This window comes from Larus michahellis, chromosome 4 (genome assembly GCF_964199755.1).
Source record: "Larus michahellis chromosome 4, bLarMic1.1, whole genome shotgun sequence".
NCBI classification, from domain to species: domain Eukaryota; kingdom Metazoa; phylum Chordata; class Aves; order Charadriiformes; family Laridae; genus Larus; species Larus michahellis.
Window position 1 is genome coordinate 90,910,672 of NC_133899.1, and position 23,470 is coordinate 90,934,141.

The following is a 23,470-nucleotide window of genomic DNA, read 5'->3' on the forward strand; positions in this document are numbered from 1 at the left end:
AAAGAGGGATGGGAGGTTTTTAAACTGCTTGAGGAGCACTGGGCAGTGCTGGTAGTATGCTGCTTTGTTTGAAATCCCCGTACATCACCCGGTAGGGAAAGACACGTTGAATGTTTCCCAGTGTTATTTTCTCCTGCATGCATTTCTCTTTGTATTCTTGTTTCTTAAAGTTCTCTCCTGCCTTTCTCATGTGTGCTTTTAAACCACAGTGCAAATATTGACCCTTCCGCCTACTGCAAAATGAACAGGAATCTAGTCACTCCCTGCGAGTCCTTGATGAATAGAAACTAAGCCAAAGACCTCTTTTTTATTTAAAAAAAAAAACAACAAGCGAACAACATTAGATAAACGGAAGTCTCTGTGTGACAACCCTTGAACTCACTGGAGTTAGAAGACAACACCAGGCAGATGAGCTGTGGGGTTTGCCTCATGTGCCTTCGCTCGCTTACCTCTGTGAATTGGGCAAGCGCCAGACGCGTTAGCACGGGGATTAATTAGCGAGCATCCCCAGAAAACCTCTCCGTGGCTCTGCAGCCAGGCCAGGCGACGGGCAGCAGGTGCCTTCGCCCGTGGTTTTCCTCCGAGTGCTTGCCTTGCCTGAGAGCGTCGCCGCGCGGGACGAAACCTCAGCCGCTCGGGCGGCGCACTGAGACGTGCAAGGGTTACTTGGCAATAAATGCGATATATTGTAAAATAAATACCTCTGTTTGGCCACTGAAGTTGTGCAAGCTCAGAAATTGTAAGGTCAGCCCGCGTTAGTGCAGTGTCTGATGAACGGCTGCGTGCTGCGTACGCGTTACGAGCCCGAAGCTCTGCTCAAGTCCTCGGGTTGAAGCCAGTTTACGCCGTCGGAGGCGAGGGAAGAGCTGGCCCAGCACACCACCTCGTCTGGGTGGAAAAGGGCTTCTCATCTTTGATCGATATCTAACATGAGCAAAAATAGCATTTCTCTTGTGCGAGTGGTTCAATGTGACCCCGTTTCCCCCGATCAATTATCTTGGTAGCTGGCCTTTCTCTCCCGTACGGCTAACTCGGCGTGGAAATCTTTAAGCCCGGCTCTCCTGAACACCGTGACTTTTATTAAAGAACGATGACTTCATCGACATCTTGGTTTTGCCAATATTTCAGCTGTACATAAAAAAAGATTGTGCTTTTCACTGGCAGTATCCGTAGTAACCCTTTCCTTTCTTCTATTTTACTTCTGTAGGTTTATGAAATATTGAAAAGAACGACATGTACCAAAGCAAAATACAGCATGGGTAAGGAACTTTATTTAGCTTTAAGATCAATATCGTTTTCAGGTATTGAAAATAACTGCAAGTTGCTGGCTGCGGAGTTTAGGTTTTTCCCCAGCTCTCTAATTTGATGTACGTGGATATAATTGTTTTATGTGGAAATTTAATTTAATTAATGTAGCTGTTTGGAATTCTTTCAGATGTGAATTTCTAGATTCGACTCTAAATTAAATGCTAAGCGAGCGTTTAGCCCCTGCAGATGTTAGTTAGGTCCTTTGCAGCAGGACTGGATGTGATGGGTATTACTGGTGGGTAATACGCGCTCTGCGTTTGTTCAGTTTTACGCTCACTGAAGTGGATGAAGGTATTACCATAAATTTCAATAACTGCAGTGAAAATCTGTGGCTTGGCCCATTCCTTTTAATTAGTAACCTCACGTTTTTATGGTGGGGTGGCCTTTCGATGGCTTGGGTGAAATGGGTTTAACCGATGACTGCCCGGAACACTGTCCGAAGTGGAACTGAGATTAACCCGGTGGAACGGCCCAGGATTAAGGCACGCACTGGAAACTGGCCCCTCTCTGGGCCCTCAAAACAGTTGTCGCAAGTCAGTGGGTGTGAAGCTTGTATTGCCACATGCAGTTGTTTTAGGATTTCAGCCTTAGGGCTTATGCTCCAAGAACTACATTCATAATGCAGGTAAACACGAATTGCAAATCAGGTCACCTTAAAGCTTTGTTGGCGGCGTTTCCTGTTCAGCCGCTACATACTTTATTTTATACGTATCGTGATATATAGGTACATACTTGACTGTGGGACCCAAGTTAACAAGTAGTTAATAGTAAGCCAAATTAAGTAAGGCAGAAGGCTAAATTCCCTCATATCCACGCTTCATAACAGCCAGCCAGTAGAAACAAATTTGTACGAACATGGGAGAAAGTGTTTGATAACTGTTGGAATCAGCCTTTATTTGCCTACAAGCAGTTACATAAAACAATGGGAACTTGAATTACAGGTAGTTCTGTTCAATATTGACCCATCAGCTGCTTAGAAATACATCAAATAATGGAAGAATAACTATGCCAGAAATTATTTCCATGCTTTGACTTTTCTGTTGAAGTATCAGCATACAATGTGCAATTGTTGAGTCCTTATATACACTGAATTTTGGTGTTCAGCCAGTATTAACAGAAGCGCTGTTTCACTGCAGCATGGGAAATCCAAATTAATCTGTGACTTTCAGGACCCCTTTCGAGTCTGGTGCTGGATCATTTTCATTGGGAATTACGTATTTGCACTCTTGAAAGTGGAAGGTCATACAGCTCAGTTTGAATTCTTGCCTTGGAGTTGGTTACTCACTTGATTTATTATTTTTTCTTTCTTTTTTTTTTTTTTCCCCCCGGTCCAGAAATGGGAAACACATTAGAGATTAGTTGAATAGGGCAGAGGCTAAAGGAAAGTAAAGTGTTAGGATTCCTGGATCGTTCTTTCACCTGAGACGGGCAAGGTCACACAGAATAACTAATAAAAATATCATTAGGCCAAGCTGTCCATGGGTATACTCAGCATCACGCAGTCAGGTCCTTTGTGTTCCAGCGCTGGAATGCCGGGTTACAACCCGGCAAAGGTTGCAAACAGACCTGAGCAAACACAGATAACGCTGCAACATTTGTGCCCAGCAGGAAAAAGGCGGCCGCCCAGCGAACACCGCAGCCTTGTGTTATTTATTTTGCAAATCTGTGAAAATGAGAATCTGTCTTCATTGTTAAATACTGCGATGTAGAAGGGTACGATGTAGCTCTTGGGTCGGTCGCACAGCCCTAGAAAAATAATTTATCATCTGCTCGCTAGTTGTTTCTGCCAGAAGCATGGAAACATTTGCAGACAATGCATAGTACTGTATAATCTTAAATCGAACTTTGAAAATTAATGATACTGCAGGAGGCTGAGCACTCGTGGCGCAGTTCCTCCAGCAGGTTATTGGTATCTCGAAAATGTTAATAAACTTGAAAAATTCTCATTTCAATGTCTCGGTGAACCTACAGTGGGCTGTTTCCTGGTTCATAGTCGCTGTTCTTTCAAATCCAGTCCCACACTCTGTTCTTAGCAATCAGCTGATGGGCAACACGGAGCACACTGTAGCACATCATTTTTCTTTTCCTTTCCTAAGTCCTTTTAAATTCTCCACGATGCAAGTGGCCAGATTATTTTTTTTTATTATTATTATTTTTTTTTTTTATTATTATTATTGGCATTAATCAGCTTAGCCTTGCACAAAGGCAAGTATTTGACTTAGCTCTGATTCCGCACCCAAGGCCGGTTCGTTGAATCCCCAAACGTGTCTTCACGGATAGCATGACACCTTCAGACGTGGGTAGTGCTCCGTAATTGGAAGTAGCTATATTAATGCCAGCAGCTGCAGCAAGAACGTTAGAGAAGTAATGTGCTACAGCCCCCAAAGGTCCGGGTCCAGCCGAGTGACCTTTGGGAATGGTGGAGCGAGCTGCGGTGCCGAAGAGCCCCTCGCCATTGTGCTCCTCCAAACTTAGACGTCGCCTCTTCCCCACCCACCCTTGCCACCCGCGCTCTGGCCCCAAGCGAAGGAGCGACAGCACACCTGGGAAGGCAGGACTCCTCAAAGTCCCTTGTGCCGCCTGCATTTTATAGATGAAGCATTAATTGCTTTCAGCCTCATGCATGTCACTAATAAACGGATGTGTAAACAGGGAAAGGAGAGGGAAGAAAGAAGGAAACTACCCTTTTAAATAAAAGACGAAAATGTGGTAAATATGGTAAGTATTACGCCAAGGTCTTCGCAAAGGCTTTCCCTACAATTTTCTCTAATCAATCTGAAATCTGAATTCAAAACTTTGTGTGGATGATGCGTGCGTATGCGTGTTCCCGTATGCCATCAATTCCAGCCATATTCTTCTTGTGATCGAGCCTTCTGCTACACACTTTCAAATCTGCAGGCTTGCCCTTAAATCAAACTGACTTTTCAGAAAATGTAATTTATTTTAATGACTAATTTCAAGTCATTGGCTTCTAATTCTTGATTCTCAAATATATATGACTTCCTCTTGCTCTCTGCAGTTTTCCATTTCATGAAATGAGTCATGTTTAATAACCTATATGATTAAAAATGAAACTACATGGAAAGGAATGAGATGGCAGAAAAATCATTATCTGACGAAATGACTGTTATTTTGAGGGAAATCTCCAGGAAGGATGATAAAGTGAGACTGTCTAACCTCAAAATTGTAAATAACTATTATGTCTTTATTTTTCAAGGGATCACCAGTCTGCTTGCCAATGGAGTTTACAGTGCTGCATATCCTTTGCATGATGTAAGTGATCTTGCAATATATTTTACACGTCTACGATTTGACACCAAGAAATCCTTAATGTGTTACGTATTAATGGCATCATCCCAAACACAAGTGTTTCGGATCCTGACTTCCAGCTCACTTGTATCACGACTGCAGTAACTTCTGCTGGTTGTTTCCATCACTCTGCTCACTTTTAATGAATTCCCCATCTCTCTTCTACCTTTGGTGATCGTGAGTGAGTGTTTGAACGTAACATTAGAAGAGTTGTTTGGGTGGCTTAGCAAACGAAATGCTTCTGTTAGCTTCTGACCTTCTGCTCCCGAGGTCCCTGGCATCAGTTCTAGGAAATGTATTTATTCCTGGGGCACCGAGTGGCTAGTTCCCTCATCCGCATCCCTGGCACCCCCCTGGCAAGGGCGGAGATGTCAGTGACATTCGGGTGACATATTTCATGGGACTTGGATGTGGCTGCAGACCTTCTTACTGATGAAGTCTGCTTTTGAGCAGTTTGGTGAGGTGTCAGGCTGTGTTCAACTGTGGTGCCCATCGAGAGGACTAGAGAGAGGTGGGGAATTTTGGTGGGGCTCATGCTCAAGCTGGGTATCCCTGTCCTGCCAGCGGTGTGCAGCAGTGGGGTACTGATGACATTTTCACTTAGAGGTTCAAGGTACCACTCAAACTGACAAACACATGCTCTTAGCTAGACCCTCACAGACAGGCTTGACCAACGTTGAGGAGACGTGGCAGTCGTGCTGTCACGAGGTTCTGGCTCTGTGAGCATACGAGGGCTGTCGAGCCCGGTGCCGGTCTTCTGGTGTGGGATGTGAAGATGGAGCGTGTCTTCCTAGTTCTGTGCTCCCCTCACTCGCACTGGTTTTACATGGGACCACGAATGTTTTATCTCGGTGTAACTGAGACCAGAACAGCCTCTTTATCTGCCCGATGTTTATCATAAATGTCAGGCACTCTTAAATTACAGCAATGTCGCTTAGAAATTCAGAAAGGTTAAATAAACTTCTCTGCATGTACTTGTCTCACGTCTTTAGAAAGCTACTGATAGTCTTGTGTATGAGTTATTTATTGTCTTAGTTTACTCCTTTATCGTATTTAAAAATAGCTCCAAATTAAAACCTCAAATCTAATCAGCCCTGAGTGTTTGGAGAGTCTGGATAGGGATCAGCTCTCTCAGCTGGTCTCTTCTCTTTCAAGTGGACTGAGCTGAACCCCAAATACCATGGCAATACCGCATCCTTTCCCTTGACATTTTTAGGCCACCTTTATCACTTATTCATTCCTTCTTCCCCAGTGACAGACATTATTACTCTTTCTTAATGTGCCTGACGACAGAAGACAAAGTGTGCTATGACAAATGAACTCCTAAAATACAGCATTATTTTACAGATTGCTTTTTCTGGTTTTGATGCATTAAGTGAGTGGGATACATGGGTATGCAAGATGCATAGCAGCTCTGGGCGCGACTCACTGAATGACGCACATTTTCTTCTTTTTTTAAAGGGTGACTATGAAGGTGAAAACGTTGAACCTAATGACAGAAAAGTAAGTTGATATAAAGGGGGTTTAACATATTCGGAAGAGTCCCAGCTTGATGAGTCCCCTGTTGGAATCTGGGTGTTTGCCAAGCTTTCACAGAAAACACCACAAAAAGGCACTAAATGCCAAGCAGTAGAAGTACAGAAGTACTTTCCAGTGCTTAAATTTGCCCGAATTCAGTATGGATATGTTTAAATTGCCAAGCTTGATAACCATACATTTCTGGCCATGTTGGTAAGAGCATTGACAGCATTCACGTATAATCCGCCTAAAGTTCAGATGGTGTAATTTCAGGCCAGCTCTGATGAAAAGATGCTCAGTCGTATTGTGGTACCCGCATCTGACATAAACCCTGCTTCGCTCGAGGGCGAGCTCCGGTCTCAGCACTGCAACCGCTGCTCATCTGGAGTGTGAGGAGCAGAACAGGGGAGGGAGGAGAGAGGTGGCTGAAAATACAAGCCTAGAAGTTATTGGGAAAGATAAAGATTGAATGTTTATCAAAAATGAGACATTCTCAGCAAAGCTTTAATGTGCGCTCTTCAGCCAGAAACTGTCCTGTGGATGTATGCTGGTGCCTTTGCATCACTTCTCACAAAAGTCCATGGTTTAAATTGCGTTTGTATTGCCTGTATAGGGAAAGGCATTTGTTCATTGTAGTAAAGCAGGTACGAGTTATTCTAAGGAAATACTTCTCATAAGAAAAAGCAAATTTTTCACCCTGTGGAGAAATGTTGATTTTTTTAAATTGGGAGCGCAATTACTACCTACTCCCCATCACACTTCTCGACAGAAGATGGGCTGCTTCTCCACATGTCAGACAACAACCGAAGCAGAGAGGTTATGACCAGTTCTCTCAGGAGAAGCTACTAAATGCGAGCGCATATGTTGGGCTTTCAGACTTGAAACTTTGCCTTTCCAGTTTGTTTCATGGGCCCATCTCCAAAGAGACGCCGTGGACCTGCACGGGCTCAGGTTGTAGAAGAAGCAGGTGTAAAGCACGCCCAGGTCGATCACATGAAAATAGGTACCCACAGATAAAGGTCTGCTGGGCCTTAAGGTGCAAATGGCTCATCAAAAGACAGCGACTGTTATTTCTCCCCCTCTATTGATTCATGTTAAAAATACCACATACCTGTCGCTTCATTGTTAAGCAACACATTGCTCAACCAAAAATAGGATGAAAGTCCATGTTTCCTCAAAGCATCTGCATTATCATCTTTATTACTAACTTTTCAAACCTCACAAATTCCCTCATTTCACAAGTTCACTGTGTGTTTGGAAATGTTTACCTTGGCTTTTGATTTCCAGTTCCCTCAAATAATCTTCTGGTGTGTTTTGGCATCTCTCTTCTGGTTTCTTGAAGCTGTCTTTAATCTAATCCAGCGCTAGGCCAGGCTCGTGCCTTTTTTAACAACAAAATTAGAGATTTGAGGCATAGAAATGAAGTAAATATTTAGGACTAGTGCGCTGATCCCTTCTAATCATGTCTTTGAAGCTGTGCTTTGAATACCAGGCTGATAAATGGCAGGATAAATGAGATAATTCATTTGTGCTTTAACTGCAAATCTGGTTTGAAGTGCTGTACAAAACTGAAACATGGCAGTGATGCAGAATCTCCTTACTTAGTATTTTCCTGATATGCCTGACCGCTTTAAATCACTAAAAAGGAATCAAACTTCCAGCACAAACTTAGCTTGTAAAAATGAAGTAAAAAATAACAAAAGGAAGGGTCTTAGTGCACGTGGACGTGGAGGTGTCCTGAGTTGTTAATCGTTTCCCAAACACAGGCAGCTGGCCTTAAACTTTTAGAAACGTGGTTGCAAGAAACCCTAAAGCAGAATAAAAATAAAATTTGCAAGAACGTTTAATAAAGCACTGCCTTTAGGTTTCCGTTTCTGCTCTTACTATTGTAAGGAAACCAACAAAGATTAATGATTTGGGGTTGCAGAGGGGAAGATCTACCGTCCACTTAGGTTTTCGATGTCGTATTTCTGTAAGAGTAAAGAAGTTGTATTTTTTTTTGAATGACTCGAACTGTTCACGTGAGAAGTACGGCAGTTCAGCTTGGAAGGTTTGTGTCGGTGATTTGGCAGGAGAATTGCAAACCTGCCCTAGGAAGGCTGTTCGCTGCAGGACTTCTCTGTGGTAACACCGCGGCAGGAATGGGTATGGGCAGCAGCGGGGCTGCCCTTCCCTGCTTTGCTGCCTTTCGCTGGAGAGATGTAGGAGGCTGACACGTGTCGAGTTTCTCATGATAAAACAGCCTACAGATTTAAGCAATAACATCCTGTTTGGTCTGTTTTTCTATGAGCAAGATTAATAATGTTGCCCTCCCTGCGACGATAACTGCTTTAGGACTCGTTTCCCCATTGCAGTTTCTTCCACGGCGGAGCTGGTTGAGCAGCCTTCACCCACTGATGGAGGTTTGTGTAACCGAGCCCTGACATTTTCTGCCTTTTTTTTCCCCTCTTTTTTTACCCAATGTTTGATGAAAAGAAGTATCTTGGTGATAATCAGTTCATGTTTTTACATTTGAGGCACAGGATTATGTTGTTGCCAGATGAATGAATGAAAGCAGGAGCAACCATCAAAACATCTCCTTGAAATATCAGTAGTTGGTCCAGGAACATCTTGCTACCGAGTTCGTGACACTGGGTTGAAGCAGGGAGGGAGGCAGCGAAGGGAGACCTGACTTGACAAGCAGATGCAAAGCTTCTCTTCCCCTTGTCCCAGGGAGGAGGCGATGGCTGGGTGGCCAGCGAGTGCAGTTCGTCTTCTCTAGTAGTTTTTTGTACGCACCCTGATTTCTTGTTCACTCTGTTAGCTGAACCAAATTAAGAAAAAGAATCAGGTCTGAGAAGCACTATTTATATATTTTACGAAGTAAAGGATAAGTTGAAGGTCTCAGAGGAACCTATTTTTGTGAGGGATTCAATTTTATAAATCACTAATGGGGATCATTGTTTTCCTTGGCCCCTGTCCTAACCAAAAGGATAAGTGGAAATCATCGTGTCCTTTTAGTTTAAAGCTGAAAAACTCTTAAACGCAGCCTTCAAGGCACCTTTGCAACTGCTCCTCCTGATGGATCCCGAGTATTAGTATAGTGAAACAAATCCGTTTATTCTACTTTTTTCTGTCTTGTAATTCAAAGTGTATTCATCTTTCACATCCATTCTGCTGGATACCTCCTATGGATCATAAAATGAGGACTACTCTCCCCATCCCTGCTACAGTTATCCATCAGTTCTGTTGCTGAAGAGCCTTTTAATGTACTAGAATTCTTCACTGTATTATAGCATGCCAAATCATCAAATTTGTTTTTAATACATAATGCAGGCTGCGTGTGCTGGCAGATGATGGGTTGGAACCACAAAGCGGTGAGACCAGATCCACAGCGTGAGCTCTGCACTTTGCTGGGACCAAAGGGGAAAACGCTCGTGTAGGCGACGCTTCAGCTTTTGCCTTGCCTTTCTGTTTTACAGCTCCTGTGTGAGGAGTGGGCGAGCTACGGAGTCTTCTACAAATATCAGCCAATTGACTTGGTGAGGTGAGAGTTCAGCCCTTAACGTTGCGTTTCCACGCTGAAGCTGTGCACAGCGAGGAGAGAGCTGGGGGGGTTCAGCCTGGAGAAGAGAAGGCTCCAGGGAGACCTTAGAGCACCTTCCAGTCCCTAAAGGGGCTCGAGGAAAGCTGAAGAGAGACTCTGGATCACGGAGGGGAGCCATGGGATGAGGGGAAAGGGTTTTACACTGAAAGAGGGGAGATTTATGTTAGATATCAGGAATAAATTCTTGGCTGTGAGGGTGGTGAGCCCCTGGCCCAGGTTGCCCAGAGAAGCTGTGGCTGCCCCATCCCTGGAGGGGTTCAAGGCCAGGTTGGATGGGGCTTGGAGCAACCTGGGCTGGTGGGGGGTGTCCCTGTCCAGGGCAGGGGCTTGGAACTGGATGATCTTCAAGGTCCCTTCCAACCCGGACCATCTTGTGATGCTGTGGTGCTCATGCCGGTGTCCCTGTGCAGATGCTGCCCTTGGTGCCACCCCGTGAGACTTTGGAGATTGGGAAGATCACTGGGGGAAAAGGAGTTTTCTGGGGTTTTTAGAAACACGCTTATGTATCCCACTTAGTGTGAAAGGTTGCAGGGAACATATTTTTAGTGAATTTTGTTTGCTCGTGGTGAGAGCTGAGACTCCCTGAAGAAAATCAGGTGCTTCTTTAAGAGGATTTGTTCACAGATACCAATTTACACAGGAGAGACACAGGGGAAAAAAAGACTAGTTGGACTGACTTTTTTGCACGGTGCCTGTATCTCTGGATTAACTCCAAGCATCATGAGAAAGAGAGTCCTCTGAGAAGAAAAAAATTCCCACAGGTCATCAGATCTTACTTTCTCCATGCTTAATCCAGCTGCGATTCATAATTTTAGCCCTGTAATATTTTAAGAAATAGGAAACGTTTCTCTCTCTCATTTCTTTTTTTAATGTATTTCAGAAAATACTTTGGAGAGAAGATTGGACTATATTTTGCCTGGCTGGGAGTTTATACACAAATGCTTATTCCAGCTTCAATTGTAGGGATTATCGTTTTCCTATATGGCTGTGCAACTGTGGATGAGAATATACCAAGGTAAAATAAATAAAAAATAGTAGATTATATTATTGGAGGCCACTGGAAACTCAAAGTTACCTTTCTCTAGAAATGGTTTGTCGCTAATATCTAGGGCGAGCACATCTGAAACTGAGGAACGGGGAGCTTGCTGTCCCACCGACGTCTGCTCCCAGTAAGCGGTGGAGCACTACCAAGGGCTGAGAGGGGGCAGCAAAACCGCAGCGTGTTTTTAAATAGTTAGCGTTTATCGTTAATTTTTCTTGTGGAGTTCGCATTCATGTACTAAAAATAATTCTTGGCCGGTTGCTCAGGTGTTTGGTTTCGGGGGTTTTTTCCTAACTCAGATCGTTACGTTAAAACAAACCAACAAAATAACTGCTAATGATGGGGTTTAGTGCTTCCCGTCATGAAATGCTGAGGGAGGCATTGTGTGACATTAAGATGAATGGAGAATATTCATGCCTAAAATAAGCAATTGTGGCCAGATTATCAAAATCTTGATGTCCTACTATTTTTAATTTTTTTAATAATTTTTGTATTATAATATTTTAAAGCCCTATGATTTTGCATTATTTACCCTGCATGCATCATCAGCTGTAGATGAAAATTACATCGTTTGTGGGAGCAGCATGAGCACTGAGTCACAAAGCAGATAATGGGTATCAAAAAATAGATATATTTTTCTTTGTTCATTAGGAGTGCTTTGTACTGCTTCCAACAGTTGAAGGAAGTCAAAGGGAATGTCGCTGTTGCTATTTCACAGATGGAGTGCAGAGAAGTTAAATTTGTTGAACTCCATTCTCTTGATGCTCAGCACTTCCCTTGTACCTTATCTATTGCTGTAGTTGGTATTTCAAAACAAGAATGATTTTTAATCTTATTTTTTTTTCTTTAACTTTAAGATCCTGTAGTAAAAAGCGTAGAGTGTTATGGCTTTCATAATGCTCTTTCTTATTCCCTGGAATAGAAGTAGGGCTGGGGATGGAGGGAGACAACAGCCCCCACAATGGTGGAGGTCATGGACAGAGCTGCTCAGTGGCCCGGAGCTGGGAAGCACTGTGAAGGTGGTATCTGATGGTCCTACAGACCACAAAGAGATGCTGTGCAGAGGAGAAAAGATCATCAGAGCACGAAAGGTGGAGCCGTACTGACCATGTTTTTTCCATATCTTGTTATTTGGTTGCAGTATGGAAATGTGCGACCAGAGAAACAATATCACCATGTGTCCCTTATGTGACAGAACGTGCAGCTACTGGAAGATGAGCTCCGCTTGTGCGACTGCTCGCGCAAGTCATTTGTTTGATAACCCTGCGACTGTCTTCTTCTCGGTCTTCATGGCTCTCTGGGGTAAGAAGATACATGCTTTCATGTTAAGTTTTTAATTATTTAAAAGACAACAGGAAGAAACAGAAGAGATAAAGCAGCGTATTTATACTCAGGCAGTTAATTACATAAAGAACTTCTCTTTGTTTTTTTTTAATTTCCCATGAAACTGTCACTCCCAAATTTATATTCTGGACTGAAGGCTAAAATTCAAGAAGTTGCTCAAGATGAATATCAAATGAAATTGTTAAGCATCTGTCATAAAACTGCTGCATGGTATGTCAAAATTTCATTAACGGGATTGCACAGCTTGCCAAAAAAAAAAAAAAAATCTATTTGCAGAGCCAGCTTCCACTTTAGAACATTACAGAAGAAATATATTAATGTACTCTGGGGTTGAGGGGAGGGCTCCGCAGGGAAGTGTAATGGCCTTTAGCGTCTCAGGACAAACCGAGATTGATTCCTGAGCGTGCTGCGAGATGCAATTAAGTTTCTCAGGCAGCAGACATCATGCATGTAGACCATGAAGCGGGAGAGGGGACGTTACAGATATTTTTTTCTGATGCTGGCTGCTCTTGTACTTTGAGCACGTCCCTTAACCTTTCTTGGCACGTCTGTAGAACTTGGTTAAAAATATTAACCCGCTCATGACATCTTGTTGGGAGTGTCTTCAGGAATGGTTATAAAGAGCTTTTCTCGTCCCTTCTGGAGGAGGGATGGGAACCTCCTTGCTCGGACACCCCAGCACCATGGGCGCTGGAGGAGAGGAGCCTCGCGTCGTCCTCGCTGCGGGCCAGGAGGGCTTGTTAAGATCAATGGGTTCAAACCCCATGTTCATAACTGGGAGCCCTATACAAAAGGGCTGCAGAGAATAGAGAAATGTGCTTTATTCCCCCCAACTGTGAAGTCCGTTAGCCACATACGTCCAGCGTTACTGAGAGCAGCAGCAGATGATGTTTGCCTCCCCTGTACGCCTTGTTGCAAGTTAGCAAATAAACTGGTTTGGATTATATTTCATCCTAAAACCATAGCCTGATTTTTTTATTTGTTCTAGTCAGTAGGGAACCATTTTTACATTACCATTAGTCTGAACTGGTTTTGGTGCAATTCAACATAATTCAATTTAGAGCAGTGCCTTTTTGACCAGAGTCCCCGTTTAAGATGACTCTGTTTTAGTTGCAATGCTAAGAGCTCATTATCAAGTACTGTAAGGAAAAGGAGAAGGTCCTGCAGACAGATTTGGGGAACAGTGGGGAGTCGGGAGCGCTGCAGGTTCGGAAGGAAAGCTGGGAAGTGTGGGGAGGTTAAACTCCACCAGCAGAGAGGAGGGATCAGTGCCTTACAGGTCATCTTGCCGTGTAGCACATAGGGAGAAACGTGATACACCCCAGCGCAGGATGCCGTGTCAGAGACTTTAAATAGCCTGATTCTCTCATGTGGAGAGTCAAGTATCGGTTTCGTTCTCCCTCATGTACCATTATTGTGAACCCCACGTGGATCTCGGCACATAAAACTCTGTGGTGCAAAGTAACGCTGTTTGCCTCCCTCTCCTTAGCAAACAACTATGGGTCCCTCCATCCATTTTTTTTACCTTCTTGGGCAAAGCAAGGCAGATCGGCAGAAGCCAGTTTCTGTGCCCTGTACAAAATCAGGCTTAATATCTGAGATAGTTTTGGAGTGGGATGTGAAATTCCTCAAGTTCTTCGGGGTCAATGTAAAATTTTATTGTGGCACGATACCATATAATATAAATGTTGTTTCAAAAAGGTCTTTTTGAGTTGGGGAAAATCAGAGCTTTTTCCACATTGTTTTGAATTTGTGTTACTGAAAATTTCATTTCTACAGGCTTTGTCAAAACTATTTCTTAAACTGAAACAAGCACTTTATCTTTTTAAGGAAAGAGCATCAACAAAAATTGGCTGTCTCCAGATGTAGGCACACATGTAGTCTCTCCAGTACCATTTGTGAGCACCTTATTAGGTTCTTGTACAGTTGAAGAGTTGAGGCAGACCCAAGCTCAGGTGACCCAGGGCATCTTTAGCACAGCAAGAAAACTAGCCCAAGTTCAGGGGTGTTACTGTGAGCAACCCCTTGGCCAGGCTTCCTCTGTGTGGTGGTGGTGGTGGTGTAACACCCTGGAGAACTCCACTCACACAAGCGTTAAACCAGCTATAGCTCCAACTGAGTCAGAAGTTCAGCGTTAAACTGGACCGTGGCCCAGTGCTGCTTGGTATCAAATGGCATTAAAAACGTCAGAGAATCCAGATAAGATCATCCGAACGGTAACCTTTTTGGAGTTTTTAAGCTCTACTTAAGCTTATGGGCCCGGATGAAATATGAAAATGCAGGTACGCTTGGCAAAGCGGCGGTGCATCGCCACCTGGCACATACACCGAGGGATTTTCAAACGAGCTGGCTGTGTTTCAGACGCAGTCTTTTCTCATTGCATTGTTGTAAGTCAGTGCCACGGAAGGATTCCCAGTGGCGCTGAGAAACGACATCTCGTTCATTTTCCCTATTTCTGGCTGTACCTGGAAGCTGCAGCCGCTGGCGCGAGAACTGGCGGCGGCAGGGAGAGGGGAAGCAATTCCAGGACCGTGACACAGACCCTCTTAGGGTACTGCTGTGGCCACCCCGATTTACAGGAAGCCTATGGCTTGTAAAAGGGGCTCTGCTGTAAGTTTTGCACGTGAGGGTTTCTCTTGGAAGGCGAATGAATGTCACAGCCCTGGTCTGGTTGCAGTCATGAGGGTGTCCTTTCCTCTCTATTCAACTCTCTTACCCTCTCCCTGCCTCTGGTTTTTCTGGATGTGAATGTTTCCGAGCACATCTGTTAATACTCACTGCGGGAAGCTCCCCTGGGAGCACCATTTCTTGGTAGACTCGCCTCTTTCATAACCACTTATTTATTATACAGCACTGGTGTATTCCCAGCATCTAAATATGTCCTCTGAGAACTTGCTCGGTCTCAGAGGCAGATAGACTGATATAGACCGGGATCATTCATCGGGACTCAAGAATTGCTTTAACTAGGGTTCTTTTCTGTAACTCTTCTCCCTCAAAAAGAAAATAGCCTTAAAGGTTTCTCCTTTAACAGCCTGCCCACCTGCAGCCTTCAGACTGGCACGAGTGTTTGGGTTTGGATATGATGATTAGAGCTAACCATACTATTGTGACCACGAGATGGATGTCATTATAAAAACATAAAAAAGCTTTATCTGGATATCTTTGAAGGAATAATTATACCAACAGTACAAGGCTCGTTAAGCCATTCATATTTTGTAGAGATAAAACACGGGTTTATTTGGACTTGCGGGGGGAATTATTTGCAGGTGAAGACCAACAATATCATTAGTCGCAAATACAAATATTTGAAGAAGTTTGGGTGTCTGACTTCCTCAGACCCCGTAAAAAGTTGTAGGCATCTCTCTACATGAAGCTGTGGATGTAACAAATGCCCTTTGTTACAAAAAACAAAGATAAAAAAAGTACCTAGATAAAAAACGTGGCTTCTTAGCACATCAGTATTTCCCAGATAGATGTTACGGTTGAATAAGAGAGTAATAAAAATGAAGTTAACCTGGCCCGATATATGCCATGATGTTGTACCTGCTGAGCCCTTGTGGAGGTGAGAACCCGCAGAGGTACGGCCGGCGACGTGGAGCCCTACCTAAGACAAATCCCAGAGGCTGATGTGATTTTGTTGGGGATAAAATGTCGAAATAATTATTAAACTGTTGTTTCAGCTGCCACCTTTATGGAACACTGGAAGAGAAAACAGATGCGTCTCAACTACAGGTGGGACCTGACTGGGTTTGAAGAGGAGGAGGTTTGTTCCTTCAGTTCTGACTCTTTGGCTTCCACCGTGGCGTTACCGATAGCTCCTTGCCCCAAGCCGATAGACCTTGCCCCACGGGGAACTGCTCTTGGGGCGGGTCTGCCATGTAGAAGAAAGGAAAATCTCTGTACATGAACTATTTGAGGTTTTTATAGCAAGGGTATGAGTAGTATGTCTTGTTGCCATAGAAACGTAATTGTATAGCCACAAAATCTATCATTTTTTTTTACAAATGTGTAGTCGGGTCACACCTAGCAGCGTAGGCATGGAATATACAGCTCAGACCTTCCTCCTGGGCTGATGTCAGGGTGCTAACAACCGAGGACCTCGTTCATCCCCCGCGGCTGTGAATCAGAAACGAATGTATTGAAGTTGATAAAGTTATAGCACTGTAAAAATACACTGAAAAAGTCCTGCTAACTTTTAACCATGCAGAATCAAGCCCTGACTTGGAAAATACTTAAGAAAGTATTGCCAGACATGTGGGCTTGGGGCATTGGGAGGGACATAAATGTGGAGGTGTATTTTATTTTTTTTTTTTTCATTTGCTAAAAAAAAAATAAATATCCCTAGCCAGGTTTATACTGAATGTGCTAAATGCCGTAAAGGGGAAAAGGGCCGAATCTGTATGGAAAAAATGGTCTTAAAAATCAATGAAGCTTTAGAAGGGAAGGAGGGAAAGTTCCTCAGCCAGCTGGGAAGCTGTTTTCCTACCTTTTTGTTTTTAACTTTGTCGCTTTGCAAAAAAGGAAGACACCTTCCTAGCCCATAACGCAGTCCCAGCCGTGCCCTCGGAGGCGGCGTGTGGGTCCCTTCCACTTCCCCGTTGCATGTGACGAGCCGTGCTGCGAAAACCCCGCCGCGGGATCTGAGCGAGCTTTGTTTGCTGGCCGGCTGGCTGGGGTTTTTTTCCTGTTGTTATTACTAAAAGAAGCGTGACCGCCCTTGTCCCATCTCTAGATGTTCTGAATAGATAGGCAACAAATATTGCCCACATGGAACAAAAACCTCACCGGCCCTGGGTATAACACTACGCGGCTTGATGAGCCTGGCACAGTTATTGTTCCCCTCACCCCCAATTCTGCTTGAATTACCTCCTCTTAATATGTTTATCTCCTCCGTAATACCTTTAGGTGCACTGTGCCAGCAGCCCCCGTGCCATGCTGGTTGCTAGATCATACCTATTCTACTGGGAGAGAATACAGGGATTTCTTTCCTGGATGCTATACTGCTCTTTTATTTTTGGTAACTTGCTGTTAGCATACATGAAAGTAGAAAGGATTAACTGTATCTTTCCGATGTCGTTCCCCTTCACGTCCGAGTTCAGAGCCCTACACAGCTAAAACAGCAGCTGTTAATACAGTAGAGTTTATTCTTTGTTTTGTATAGTCGACGCTAGATAATACAGTCCTGAGTTTAGCAAAGAATTTACGCCCCTCCCGTTTCTGATGTGGGTGAAACTTAAGCTGGTGTCCTGTGGGAGAGTCAGGGTTTCAAGTGATGTACTAAACCCCAGGGTCTCTCATCTTCTGGTGTTTTTCGGGACCCCTACTTCATACAATACTTACAGTAACGTTAATAAATGTTGTAGAACGTGAGTAGACTGATTTTCTCTGGTAGTGTCTAGCCATCCACTGTACCTATGTTTGTTTCATGTAATTTTTAAAATATAAATCCGATATGATCTGCAACAGTTCAGTAATCAAATTTTTGTTTTTTTGTTTTTTTGTTTTTTCTTGTTTTTCGTGTTTTTTTTCTGGTTTCCTGAAGGAGGCAGTCAAGGTTTGGAAAACATTTTTTTTTTTTTTAAAATTGCTTTACCTTTTTTATTACGTGTCTACTGATGAATGCCATCTTTTGATCTCCACCTCTTCTTTTTCAAGCATCAGATTTTCTTTAGATCTCCTCCACTGATTGCTTTGCCTTTACACCCTCCCCCTCTCCACTTATTCAGACTTTTTTCCACTCCGTTCTGTTTCCCATCCGATGCATAACTGTAAATTCTGAATCTTTGGTGAATGCGCAATTATCCTGAATTCTGAATCCATGAATCTTTCTGAATCTCTTGGCTGTCTCTTACTCCTGAGGTTTCCTACCCCTTCTCCTCCAATGCACACGGGTCCCGGTGGATGCTGTCCAAGACAGGATTAGGGGAGGACCCCAAATGACAATTTTCTGGGATCCCAGAGCCAGCATTTTGCGTACCGACGGCAGATAACTGTTTCCCTCGTGAGCTGAGGATCGCTGAAATGACAGTTAATGACATGCGAAATCTAATTTTTATCGGGGGAAAAAAAAAAAAGGTAGTTAAAACCCAAGCATAATGTCACTCGGTACAAACCATGCAATCTGCAGGTTGTGCTGTATATTCTTACACACATAAATTTAATCTACGCGGCGTTGCATGCGGCTGTCTGATAGCGAGTGCAGATCATTCTGCAGTTGCTGCTGTAGAACCGTGAATGATACAAGATTTAACACCTTTTTTAAATACGGTCGACTATCAGTTGACATAAACGACGTACAGAGTGAATTAGAATTCAGTTAGAAAACTTGGAAACAATCAGGAAATCGACCTGCAAACAGTTTGTATGTAGCTGGTGTAGAAAATAAATAATTTTGCTTTTTATCGAATATGACTTATTTCACAGGATCATCCAAGAGCAGAATATGAAGCTAAAGTTTTGGAGAAATCACTGAGAAAAGAACACAAACAGAAAGAGGTATGGTAAAAATATCCATTTGTTTCACTTATTAAAAAACCCTACTTTGAAACAGAAGGTTGTTATAGCAGGCAATGACCCAAGACTAAGAAATAGGTAAAAAACAGAGTTACTGCACATTGTGTTTAAATTCCAGGTGTCTTTGCCCCTAGCATACGTGGGATACTTGGTGTATGCCAGCGCACAAGACATCATTAAGACTAGAAATGTCTTTAATAATTAGATAGAGGAGTGTGGCTTAGGGAAGCTAATTGAGGCTGATTGAAGGGGCACTCCCGTTAGACTAATGAATCAAGTTTGAGAAAACTGTACCAAAACGTCTTCCTCTGGGCCAATACAAGTCCCTAAAGCCTCTCAGGAGAGGTTCTCTGTCTTGCTAGGCTTTTTTTGCGAACAAAAATATTCCTAGAGCATTAATGAAGAGTACTAACACCAATTTCCTCGCCGAATTCCAGCTTCGATCATAGCTTCCTGCCTTTTTAAAAACGTAACTTCCATTTTATTCCACTGAATTAAGGTAGCCCTCACTTCTGCTTTTAACTCGCTCTTTCCCTCGCCGTGAGAAAGGTGCTGCCAGTCATCCCCGGGGCGCGTCCATCTCGCCAGCGGACGGTGCGGTCCCTCTGAGCAGCTTCCCTGCCCTTTCGCTGAAGGCTGTAATTCCTCCCCTGTTACTGTCCGTCAGCAGCAGACCGATTGGAAAAAGCTCCTTTTCTCCCTCACGTACTGGTGTCCACCCTACCAGAGGTTGTTCCCCGTTAACCGCAAGAACTCAGCCGTTTGTATGACCGGGTTTTTAAGCAGAGAAGTAAATGCTCCGGCATAAACAAAATCTGTCGGCAGAAATTCCTCTTTTGTCTCTGTTGCCAGTGGTACAGTAGCGTGGAACAATGCCCTAATTTGGGATCTTAGGAAAACCCTATGGAAGTAAAACTGCAGTAACCACGTTAACATGAAATATGCTTTAAGAGGCAGTATGCGTAGGTTGGACTGGCGTTAAACTAAATTTGTCTGATTTTTGTCATGTGCTTATACTTGAGTACCGTTGGGCCCCTCTTAAAAGATGCTGCAAAGCTGATGGTGGTATGTTCCCGTTAATCTATAGGACGCAGGGTGTGAGCGGCGCAGCATCCTGTGCAATACCTTACTGCAGCACTGCCTTAAAATCCCTTCCAGAAGAAAAAGGATTCAGGTTGCTGCCCTCTTATCGTCTGGATAAACAATGTTGGAATACAGACTTCCTTGTATTCTGCTAAAAACCGGCAACTCGCTGTAATTCTGGGTATATTAGGAATTCAGATCTTAAATGTGGATTGTTGGGTAGTTGGGTCCAACTACTACTGTTGGGTAGTTGGACAATTAATGAACGGTGGCCTCCAAATATCGGAGTATGAAAGTTGAGCAATTAAGAGAGGATTTTTTTTTAAAATTTTTTTTTTCTAGCCAGGCTATTTATAACTTTTTGGGCTGTGTTCAATTTGGATGTTACTAATTTGGGAAACGTGAGAAAAGGAGTTTTTTCTGAAAGACTCAGTAATTATCTTTCATTGGGATCTAGAGTGTTAAAGTTCAAATTCAACAGTTGTAAGACAACTTGGAAATCTTCTTAAAGAAAAAATATCCAAACCTAAACCAGAAATTCGTAATATTTTTTCAAAATAAGCCAATTAAAAAAAAAATAAAGGAAAAACTTTTGGGACATTCTTTATCATGAAAGATTCCTTTCATCCTAAAGGAAAAAGAAAGGCACAATCCTAAACTAAAAAGGGAACATCCTTTGCAGGATTGCTTGATCTACCCCAGGATTTGGGGCAAGAGTTCATCTTTTGTTGTTGTTATGTTTTAGTGACCTAAAGCTGAAACACAAAGCCTTAAGCAAACTAATAGAGCATTCACTTGTGTCTAAACCGCTGTGTACCCTGAGTCAGTAGAGTATATAGATTAATTGAGCAGAGCTTTGTAACGCTATATTGCCCCGTCCTTTTTTTGTTTCCTTTGACTGCCATCAGAAGCATCGGTATTTTCCAGAAGAGACAGCAAACAAATGGAGACAAAGAGTTAAGACAGTCATGGCTGGGGTGAAATTGGTTCTTTTTATTCAAACTTATGGAGAAACTCAAATTATGAGTAATTATGGAAGACACAAATCAATTTGTTTTTGGCTGTTGAACCTTTGTTTAATATTCACATTCAGTTCTGGGTTTCTTCCCCTTCCTCCCCTTGTTTCTTCAGCACTCTGTGGGACACTGGTTCTATGCGTTGGGAATGGCACTGCATGGCTAATCTTAGATTTACCATCCTGGACTGTCGTTACGTTTTGCAGTGGAGCATGGGCCGTGTGTTGAAAGAGTTGCTTGCACTTCCCTGAGACAACGTGCATGTAATAAAAATAGAATTTGAGTAATATTTTTATGTTCATTATAATGTGTGCGTCATCTTCCATAATGTTCCCCGTGTTGTTTATTTTCTGGTGTTTAGAAACAATTCCCGGCATCAAAGTTTATGAAGGATTCTAGATGAGCAATACTGTTCTAAATTAAATTTTCATACCCAAATTCAGGCAGTGGCTGCTTGACTGGATTTAGGGTATCCTGTAACAACCCCATGCAGTGCGACAGGCTTGGAGAAGAGTGGCTGGAAAGCTGCCCGGCCAAAAAGGACCTGGGGGTGTTGGTCGACAGCCAACAGCTGAGTATGAGCCAGCAGTGTGTCCAGGTGGCCAAGAAGGCCAACAGCATTCTGCCTTGTATCAGGAATAGCGTGGCCAGCAGGAGTAGGGAAGCGATCATCCCCCCGTACTTGGCACTGGTGAGCCCCACCTCGAGGGCTGTGTTCAGTTTTGGGCCCCTCTGTACAAGACAGACGTTGAGGTGCTGGAGCGTGTCCAGAGAAGGGTAACGGAGCTGGTGAGGGGTCTGGAGCACGAGTCTTGTGAGGAGCGGCTGAGGGAGCTGGGGGTGTTCAGCCTGGAGAAAAGGAGGCTGAGGGGAGACCATCTCGCTCTCTACAGCGCCCTGAAAGGAGGGGGTACAAAGGGGGGGTCGGTCTCTTCTCCCAAGGAACAGGTGATAGGGTGAGAGGAAGCAGCCTCGAGTTGCGCCGGGGGAGGTTTAGGATGGATATTAGGAAAAATTTCTTCACCAAAGGGTTGTCAAGCGTTAGAACAGGCTGCCCAGGGGAGTGGTGGAGTCGCCATCCCTGGAGATATTTAAAAGACGTGTAGATGTGGTGCTGAGGGACATGGTTTAGTGGTGGACTTGGCAGTGCTAGGTTAATGGTTGGACTCGATGATCTTAAAGGTCCCTTCCAACCTAGACGATTCTATGATTCTGATTCTATAATAAAGAGTGCACGTGCATCTTAACTCCTATTGGCGTGGTCCATTGAAGACCACGTGGAGAGTCAGGTAGTTAAAAATCACTCACGTTGAAGGAATTTCACGTCTTATCACACACCAAACCAAGATTTTCCCTGTCAACTGGGAGTTCATCTTGGAGTTACTCAGTAACGTATTTAATCTGTATTTCAGTGGAACCAGTCGTGCAACTGCAAAGCTGCAAATATTAACTGGGGAGGGAGAGGGGAAGAAGGAGAATTTTTCTAGGGAAAGCAAAAGAAAATATTTAACAGGAGAGATCTTACTTCATGGGTTATGACAGCCTATTTGCATGTTTCCTTCAAAAAGTATACAGAAAAATCTGCTTTATTTAAACTCACAGTGCAGGCGCTTGACCAATTTGAACCTAGATACGGAGTAAACAGTTCGCCTGTGTGGAATTGTAACTGTAAACACTGTGTCTTTGCATCTTCTAACTGGTTGTGTATTTGCTAGCCTTTTTTTTTTTTTTTTCCCCTCTCTGTTTTTGTCACATGTGCAAAATCTCACGCTCTGTCTTTATTTAATGTACCCTTTTTCCCCTCCCCCCAAATTTTAGACCGATAAAGAAAAGCTGACATGGAAGGATCGTTTTCCAGCCTATTTAACCAATTTTGTTGGCATCATCTTCATGGTAAGCATCACCCGGGAAAACCTGAAATTGATGTTAGCGAGTCCTTGTATACAACAGAATTGATGGAAATATCAGTGAAATTGTCACAGACTTTATCAGATTGATGTGGTTCGCAATGGCTTTTCCCCCGTGAAAAAATCCAAGCATTTTATTGTTTTATGATCTAAAACCTTATCAAGAGCTTGAATTTCTACTTTCCCATCTCTTTCCAGGAAAGAAAAAAGAATACCTAAATAGGGTAGGGGAAAAATGAGGGCACGGAAATGGAAATTATCACAACCACTGAGAAAAAAACCTTACAAAGTAGAGAGAGTCCTCTCAGAAAATAGTCAGGAAATAGAGAACGGCCTCGTTTTTATACCACACTTTTTGAAAGAAATGATGTGGCCGGTTGCCATCCTGATTGCGAGGATTTTTAATCAAGCAGATAAATTTGGGGCTATACCGTATAATACGAGAATTGCAAACAGAGCACTTAATGCAAGAAAAAGGTAAAATAATGATGAGAACAGCCTTTTTCCTTTTGCTGATAAAGCACCAGCATTTAAAACAAATTTTGAAGGAAATAATAATAATTCAAGACGTGGAACAGATGGGCGGATGGATAAAAAGGCTTAAGCCCTTTCCAGTTGTAGGATACGCCAGACTAACTCAGCTCATTCGGTTTTTTGAGGAACAGGAACTCTGTTTTGGGCTTGTTTTTTTTTAATATTTGTGTTTTCAGAGAATGGAAGTGCAGCAAATCCAGTCTTCTCAGCTGAAGATTCGGTACTTTATAAGAATCACGTTTTAAATTCTTCCTCTGTTTAAGCAACGAAAAATTGAATAAGACTTTGCGCACCTTTACATTGCCAGGAA

The 23,470-nt window shown here is 43.2% G+C and overlaps 1 protein-coding gene across 7 annotated transcripts in view; it reads left to right on the plus strand.

Moving 5' to 3' along the window:
* The window catches only part of ANO1 (anoctamin 1), an 83,586-nt gene that overhangs the window by 46,162 nt on the left and 13,954 nt on the right, over nt 1-23,470 (plus strand). For 2 of the 7 annotated variants that reach the window (XM_074586342.1, XM_074586346.1), the window contains exons 7-17: nt 1,208-1,259; nt 3,961-4,026; nt 4,526-4,581; nt 6,079-6,120; nt 9,597-9,661; nt 10,602-10,736; nt 11,905-12,065; nt 15,788-15,870; nt 18,531-18,602; nt 20,612-20,659; nt 22,538-22,612. In XM_074586342.1, coding sequence (XP_074442443.1) covers nt 1,208-1,259; nt 3,961-4,026; nt 4,526-4,581; nt 6,079-6,120; nt 9,597-9,661; nt 10,602-10,736; nt 11,905-12,065; nt 15,788-15,870; nt 18,531-18,602; nt 20,612-20,659; nt 22,538-22,612 — 855 coding nt within the window. The remainder of the gene's footprint in view (nt 1-1,207; nt 1,260-3,960; nt 4,027-4,525; nt 4,582-6,078; nt 6,121-9,596; nt 9,662-10,601; nt 10,737-11,904; nt 12,066-15,787; nt 15,871-18,530; nt 18,603-20,611; nt 20,660-22,537; nt 22,613-23,470) is intronic. The other 5 variants (XM_074586343.1, XM_074586348.1, XM_074586344.1 and 2 more) reach the window with 3 other exon arrangements.